The sequence below is a fragment of the Megascapheus bottae genome, chromosome 31 (assembly GCF_031878675.1).
Source record: "Megascapheus bottae isolate mThoBot1 chromosome 31, mThoBot2.hap1, whole genome shotgun sequence".
NCBI classification, from domain to species: Eukaryota; Metazoa; Chordata; class Mammalia; order Rodentia; family Geomyidae; genus Megascapheus; species Megascapheus bottae.
This window is the reverse complement of record NC_143539.1, coordinates 1669759-1677812: the sequence shown is the minus strand read 5'-3', so window position 1 is coordinate 1677812 and position 8054 is coordinate 1669759. Positions and strand designations below refer to the sequence as shown.

At 48.1% G+C, this 8054-nt stretch overlaps 1 protein-coding gene across 1 annotated transcript; it reads right to left on the bottom strand.

Moving 5' to 3' along the window:
• Positions 1–2537: 2537 nt before the first annotated feature.
• On the bottom strand, positions 2538–8054 carry LOC150043448 (uncharacterized). The gene is made up of 3 exons (XM_090321964.1): positions 7966–8054; positions 4389–4542; positions 2538–4051 (listed from the first exon to the last, which is right to left on the bottom strand). The coding sequence occupies exons 2-3, from the start codon at positions 4447–4449 to the stop codon at positions 2538–2540; spliced, it is 1575 nt and encodes a 524-aa protein (XP_090178090.1). The 5' UTR covers positions 4450–4542; positions 7966–8054.

Below are 8054 nucleotides of genomic sequence, written 5' to 3'. Positions count from 1 at the left end.
AGTAGGGGAGAACTACCCGAAAGGCATGAGGACGGCAGCGCTGAGGAGTTTTCCTGCAAGGAAGTCCAGAAAGACGCAGGGAACTGTGAGTGGGAGTGGAGAGACGCTGAAGGCAGAGCTGACGGGGAGCGTGTGGTCCCTGGAGAAGATGGCGGTGGCAGAGGAGAGCAGGAGGGCGGGAGTGCCGTGGGGAGGCAGCCCAGGAGGACATGGCTGGGACGGCACCTCCAGGAGCAGCTGCGTCTGCCTGAAGGGCCAGGGGTGAGGACTGTAGTGGAAAAGTCCTTCCTCACCAGGCCCCCCATGTTTTCCCCCTCAGGAGAGCCCCTCCTGTGGGAAGACGGACATTGTCCCTGCAGGTGTCATTGTCCCCAGAGGTGACGGTGCCTCCATCTGTTCTTCTTTAGACATGCAGAGACCCATGGCCCACCTTGGGGAAAATCCTCACAAGTGCCGGGCGTTGGGCTTTCCCAAAGATGGACATTGTCCCCGCAGGTGACATTGTCCCCAGAGGTGACGGTGCCTCCATCTGTTCTCCCGTAGACACGCAGAGACCTAAGACCCACATTCAGGAGAGGCCTTACAAATGCCAGGAATGTGGCAAGTCCCATGGCTTCCCCCTCTCTCTGGGGTGTCACCTGCGATCTGCACTGGGGAGAAGCCTCACCTCTGCACGAAGCCCTGCTCAGTACCAAGTGTGAGAATGCTTTTCCCACGCATAGTGACCTCTTGATTCCTGAGCGAAGCCATCGTGACCTGAATCCCTACTCGTATGCCGAGTGCAGGAAGGCCTTCTTCCACACATGTCCGGAGATGTGCCAGTGAGCGCTGCCACGGTGGTGTGGAGTTCTGTCCACGCACCCAGTGTGGGAAGGCTTTCAGCCAGAGGTCCCACCCGCCATGCACTGCAGGCCGCACACCGGGGAGAGGCTTGGTGGTAGAGCGCTAGCCTTGGCCCAGAGCAGCTGATCCTGGGGTTGGAGCTTCTGTCCCACCCAGCCTTGCTCTTCCCTGCATTTACCTGGTCCCATGATCACACATGTGCACAGAATATTCGTGGTCCCCTGGCAGCCATGTTTATGGAATATTAGGTGATGCAGAGGCCTGGTACTCATTCAACCCATGAAGAGAACTGGAACCCTTGCTATGGCTACTTCAAGGAAATGACCAGCCCCTCTTGAGGGACGCACTGTCAATCTTCCCCTCAGGAGGCGGGGCTTCCTCCTCAGCAGTGCTGCCTGTCTGAGCCCTTGTTTCCTACTGGCCTCAAACCCTTCTCCATTTGGTAAGATGTCCACACTCACCGGGCCTATGAATGGCACCTGTGCAGCATAGGGCTTCCTGCTGTCCTCCTGGCTCCTCACTAGAAGCCAGGGCAGCACTGGGGTTTTCCTGGTGGAGAGGAGTCTCCAGAGCCAGGGCAGCTCTGCTGGGGCTCACCTGCTCCCAGAGGCCAGGGCTGCGGGCTGCGGGCCCTGCCATGTGTCTCTGCAGTGGAGGTGGGGTGGTATCTTCTTGGAAGTCTCATTCTGAAGGTGAGAGTTGTGGTATCCCTCGCCCCCTCCTTCCCTCTTCTTGCAGCCCAGAACCCTGACACTAGAGGTCTGGGGGATCCCAGAAGTGGGAGAGGGGTCAGTGTAGGGATGGACCCTGCAGATTTTGTTCCCTAGCATTGTTAGTCTGAGAAAAGAAATGAGAGTTGAGTGCTAGGTTCATAATGAATTTATTGACATTCACGCTTCAAAACTAAAAGTAATTCCATGGATGAAAATTAAAAGTCATTCCCCAATAAAGGGAAATAATTAGTAAAATTAATTACAACTAATTAAGCATCTGCATACCCTTATGTGATACCTCTTGAAAGCATAGAGCATTGCAAGTGTTCTTCAATAGTCCTGTCGATTACAACTAATTAAAGTTATCAATTCAGGGACCGAAGAACTCTGTGCTCCCAATTTTACGTCAGGAACCCTACGTTTTAGATACATTTATAATGTTTGGAAGCGATTTGTTTTCACTTTATACTCATTTCTGGAAAGATCTATTAATTATTCCACCACAAATACTATTGAAACTCTTCCTACTGTGATTTTGCCTGCATACTTCAGTGGCCAGGCTAGTTTTCCTGAGTGAAACATTGTTCTTAGACTTGGTTTCTTCACCTCGGAGCCTGGGCATTATCCCTCAGCATCTTGAGCTCTAGCCTGCGGTTCTACCACTTGAACTATAGATCTACTTCAAGAATTTTCACGATTAACTGGCGATAAGGGTCTCGTGGACCTTCCTGCCCTGGCTGTCTGCACACCATGATCTTCAGATCTCAGCTTCCTGAGTAGCTAGGATTAGAGGTGTGAAACACCAGAGCCTAGCAAAACCTGTCTTACTGTAGGGTTCCTTTTCAATGAATGATCCCAGGTGGGGAGGCAAGCATTCTACCACTGGAGCCTTGGCTCCCCACAAATCTGATCCTCCTTCCTCTCCTTTTGATGTTACTGGAGTTTAAACTCTGAGTCTCAGGTCTGCTAAAGCGAGTGGCCTCATACTTGAGGTATGAGCTGGGATTCTCCTGATTGTGAAGACTGGAGCCGTGGTAGAATGATGTTTTTCTCCCTGCCTAGTTTCTGTCTTCTCTCCTTCCTAGATTCTCTGATGTGTTCTAAAGCCCCAGCTGTCATGGGAGCCTTTCCTGAATTCTCACCTTGTGGTGTTCTGGTGTGGCTTGGGTAGTACTGAAAGTCCAACCCGAACTCCTGGCATGGGTAAGATTCCAGCGAGGTGTGGATTTCCTCGTGTTTCCTCAGGTGTGAGCTCTGTAAAAATGATTGTCCACAGGTATGGCATTTGTAAGTTATGTCCGCAGTGTGGCTTCTCTCGTGTGTGTTGAGGCTGTAGCTGTGGTTGAAGGATTTGTGGCACTGCTCATAGGTGCAGGGTTTCTCTGCTGTGTGGGTCTTGCAGTGGTGCTTCAAGCTGGAGAGATACCTGAAGGTCTTGCCACAGTGTGTGCACTCATGAGGCTTCTCTCCCGTGTGGATTCTCTGGTGGATGGTCAGAGTCCAGCGCTGAGTGAAGGCTTTGTCACACACAGTGCATCTGTAGGGTTTCTCTCCCGTGTGGATTCGATGGTGGGTGATCAGAGTCCTGTGGTTAGTGAAGGCTTTGTCACACACATTGCATCTGTGGGGTTTTTCTCCCATGTGGATTCGATGGTGGGTGATCAGAGTCCCTTGGTGACGGAAGGCTTTGTCACACACATTGCATCTGTGGGGTTTTTCTCCTGTGTGGATTTGGTGGTGGGTGATCAGAGTCCCTTGGTGACGGAAGGCTTTGTCACACACAGTGCATCTGTAGGGTTTCTCTCCCGTGTGGATTCGATGGTGGGTGACCAGAGTACTAATACGAGTGAAGGCTTTGTCACACACATTGCATCTGTGGGGTTTCTCTCCCGTGTGGATTCGGTGGTGGGTGATCAGAGTCCCTTGGTGACGGAAATCTTTGTCACACACATTGCATCTGTAGGGTTTCTCTCCCAAGTGGATCCGCTGGTGATTTCTAAGATGTGAACATTGTCGGAAGGCTTTGCCACACACATCACACGGGTAAGGCCTCTCTCCTGTGTGGGTCCTCTCATGTCTCTTAAGCTCAGAGACTTGTCTAAATGACTTGGCACAGTATTTGCACTGGTGGGCTTCTTTGCCTGTGTCGATTGTCTCGTGTGGTTCAAGTGCTGAACTCTGGTGAAAGGCTTTGCCCCATGCCTGGTACTGGCAAGGTCTCTCTCCTGTGTGAATCAGGAAATGACTTTGCAAATGGAACAGTTTGTGAAAACACTGTCCACACTGCTGGCATTGGAAAGGTTCCTTCCCCGCCCCAAGCGTGCACTCCTCAATGGTTCTCCAACCTAGAGTATCAGTGAAAACATTGCCCTCATGGTCTGCATTCATCGTGTGGCTTCTCCCAGGGGTCGTCTGGTGCAGAGCGAGGCCTGGGAAGTTCCTGAAGGGCCTCCCATATGCATTATATGGTTCCTGTGTCTCTGCAGATGGCCCATCTGAGACAGCAAGAAAAGAAAGTTCTTAACACCTCACCCTGTCATCCTAGCTATTCAGGAGCCTGAGATCTGAGGATCATGGTTCAAAGCCAGCCAGACAGGGGAAGTCTGAGACTCTTTACCTCCAGTAAACCACCTGAAAACCAGCTGTGGCCGTGTGATTCAAATGGTAGAGCACTAGCCTTGCACACACAGGCTCCGGGATAGCATCCAGGCCTTGCCAAATAAAAAACCACCACAACACATCTCCAGTTTAGCGAAACTTTGCAATCACAGTTTGTCTCCTTGTCCTTTGCACATTTGTTCTGGGGGTGCTGTTTTGCTCAGGGCCTCTTACCTGTACTTTTTGCTGATGTGTCCTCTGTCCCTCCTCTCCAGGGTTCCTTCCCTTGGCCCATACAGTGGATCAGGTCTGGTTTAGCCTGCTGAGCTGGGATCAGGCACTGCCACTGGGTCAGTGGGCCATTCACGTCTCTGTCCTCAAATGTCCACTGTCCCGACGAAGCAAAAGGCAGAGGTGAACAGTGTTAGCACGAGCCTGTGGGCAGTTTTCTCTTCATAGCACAGGAAATGGACAGTGAAATTCCATTTCTTATATAGATGAGCAAAGAGAGTGATTTTAAAAACAAACTTCCAGCTTGGCGTGGTGGCTCACGCATGTCATCCTGGCTACTGAGGAGGCTGAGATGTGAGGATTGTGATTCAAAGGCAGCCTGCGCACAAAAGGACCTGAGACTCATCTCCAATTAACCTCTAGAAAATGGGAAGAGGGGGGGTTGGCTCAAGGGTAGGGTGGTATGCTTGAACTGAAGAACTCAGGGACTGAGTCCAGGCCCAGGTCAAGTCCCATGACACCCCCCCAAAAATAAACAAAAAACACACTTCCAAATGTAATGAAATTCCTTGGAGTATACCCTTGACATGTGATAATACAGTATCACATTCTCAAAATCATTGTACCCAAGAATATAATAATAATAATAAATTTGAAGAATAAAATATAATTTTATAGAAGATACAAAATTAAGATGTGCTGTTCAGTGACTTATACAGGATCAACTGTATATTACTCTGACATGGAATGTACTAGTGTGTGTATGTATACCTCTATAAATATATATATTCACATCCATATACATGTATATATATGGAGCCCTCATATTTTACAATGTAAAGCAATGAAGTAAATATCATTCAACTTTGGATTTTGATTCTTTTCAAGGTCTCTTATTGCAGTGTACAGAGTCCATTTTAAATGGTCTTGACTAGCTGGACACCGGTGGCTCACGCCCGTTGTTTTAGCCCCTCAAAAGGCTGAGATTTGAAGGTCCCAGTTCCAAGTCAGCCAAGGCAGAAAAGTCCATGAGACTCTTATCTCCAATGAACTAGCAGAAAAACAGGACTTGTATCTGTTGCTTAAAATGGTAGAGCACCAGCCATGAGTGAAAGAGCTCAGGGCAGAACCAGACCTTTTGTTCAAGCTGGCAATTAACAAAAGTCTGTAATGTCAATGTTCCAGGTGCCTAACCACTCATCTGCTTAGGAAAAAGTGAAGTATTTCTACTTACGTGGCTGAGATCTGATGACCAGGATCAAAGCCAGCCTGGGCACTAAAGCATGTGAGACTCTTATATGCAACTAATCACTAGTAAATGGGAAGTGGGGTTGTGGCTTTGGGGATAGGGCTGGAGCCTTGAGCTGAAGAGCTCAGGGACAGTGCCCAGGCCCAGGAGTAAGACAGTAGCCATGAGCTGAAGGACTCAGGGACAGCACCCAGGCCCCAACTTCAAGACCCATAATCTACTAAAAAAAAAAAAGTTCCTCAAGGTGGACTTCAGTGGAAGCCACCAGTGAACAGCAGAGCAGCTTCCACAATGCTGGATGTTCCTTTACATCATTTTCACTAACTTCTGCACAGTCTTTTACTGACCAAATATACAACAGACATTCTTCTCAGCAGCCCATAGACCTTTCTCCAAAAGAGATCCATTCCGGGACATAAGTCACAGCACAAATAAAAATGCTGAAATACTCTGTATTCTATCAGATCAGAATGGATTAAAAGTAGATTTTCAAAGAAACTACAAGAAACCTTCCAACCCATGGAGACTGAACTTCACCTTGCTGCATGATGAGTCACTGAAGAGAGAATTGTAACTTGTGCAACTCATAACACGTCAATTATATTAAAATAGATGATAGGGAGAAGACAAGGATAAAATGGAAATAAGTTGTATTATTCCTGTTTCTCAGTGTTTAGCATATGTACCAGCATATATATTAGGATTTAAAAAGATGTAGAGGTAGTAACTCTATGGCTTTTATTTTCTGATAACCAACTATACAATGAAAGAAACCCTACAGAATCCAGAGCCGCTTTGGGATCTGCAGCTGTCCAGGTAACACATCTCCATCAAGCACAGCTGAGAGCCTTCCTCCCCTCACCAGGGGAGCAGAGGAAAGAAAGGAGTGAGGAGGGGAGCTGGGTTCTGTACTGATGGTGAACACACATTGTTCAGGTAGACCTCTGCCTGATACATATTAGTGGCAAATGAAGAGTAACCATATATATATATATATTAAATAATACATATTTATATTATATATACATATATGGTGATGGTATTTGGCCCAGATTCATTATCCCAGTGAATAAAGTAATTAACAGCCAAGATAGTCATTGCACTGACAGTGGACATGACAGACAGAAAATGATGTGTATCACCTGAATCCACTCATTAATCATCAGGTTTAGGCAGGATTCAAGCCACACCTGTTCTGCATATTCTGCAAATTCCTGAGTGTCTCAGCATGGATACTTTGCTCCAATCAGAAAGCAAACATCCTCCAATTCCAAATCAATTTCTGAGCTGTTTTAAGCTATCGTTGCCATTCTGTTTCCAAGCCTTTTTCATTTTGTTAGTGAGGGTATTTTCTCGGAATTGCTTTGTTCCAGGCTTGCGCTCTAGCCCTTGAGCCACAGCTCTACTTCCTGCGGTTTAGTGGTTAATTGGAGATAACAGTGTAACTTGCTGGGTGAAGGTGTCTCGTGCCGGGAAAACTAGCTACTCAGGCAGAAACAGTCCCCATGAGACTCTTAAGTTCAAATAACCACTCAGATGCAATAGTGAAAGTGTTCTCAATGTGACTGTGAGATGACCATGAGTAAAAAGTGCATAGACAGAGCACTAAACCCTTGAGTTCAAGCTCCTTGACTGACAAGTAAAGAGTCTTATGGATTTTCCTGCCTGGTCTGGCTTTGATCCAGGATCCTCAGATCTCAGCCTCCTGAGAAGCAAGGATTGCAGGTGTGAGTCAGTTTGTCCAGTTCTCAAAGGATGCCATTCTTAATCCTGATCCAGGATGAAACTACACACATTTCCTTCTCCACTGATGTTGGAGTACTTAGGTCTACTCCTAACAGCACCTGGCAATGCGTGTCCCATGTTCAGAGGGCAGAGCTCTGAATGAGAGAATAGAGAAAATAACTTTCCAGCAGGGAGGAGACTCGCTAACCATGTTCTTTGATCACAACAGAAGAAAAGCAGAAAGCAAAGTGAATGGGAGACACACATCAGGCAAGGAGGCAGAAGCAGAAAAGTCATCCTTTCCCGTTCTTTTTGGCCCCACTGGGTAAGAGTGAACCTGAACTCAGTATCTGCTGCTTTCACTTGTTGGATGGCGCTCCACCTCCTAAGTCATGTCTCCAATCCCCCTCCCAGGTCTACCCATGTGACATTCCAGGAGGACGTGGGGGTTTCACCATGAGCTGGGCTGGAGGGTCCTGGAAAGCAGCCATCACTTCCTCCTCTTCTTCCTTGCTCTCTGCGTTTCCTCTCTGAGTCAGATGACCTGAATCAACCCCTCCTTGCTCTGGAGGGTCTGCCTTTAAGGCACTGGCCAATCCTCCTCACCTGCCTTCCTCACCACAGGTGAAGGCGCCTGGGGCTCTGGGGTGCAGATCCTCCCGTCCTGCGCTGTCACCATGTGCATTCCCAAGGGA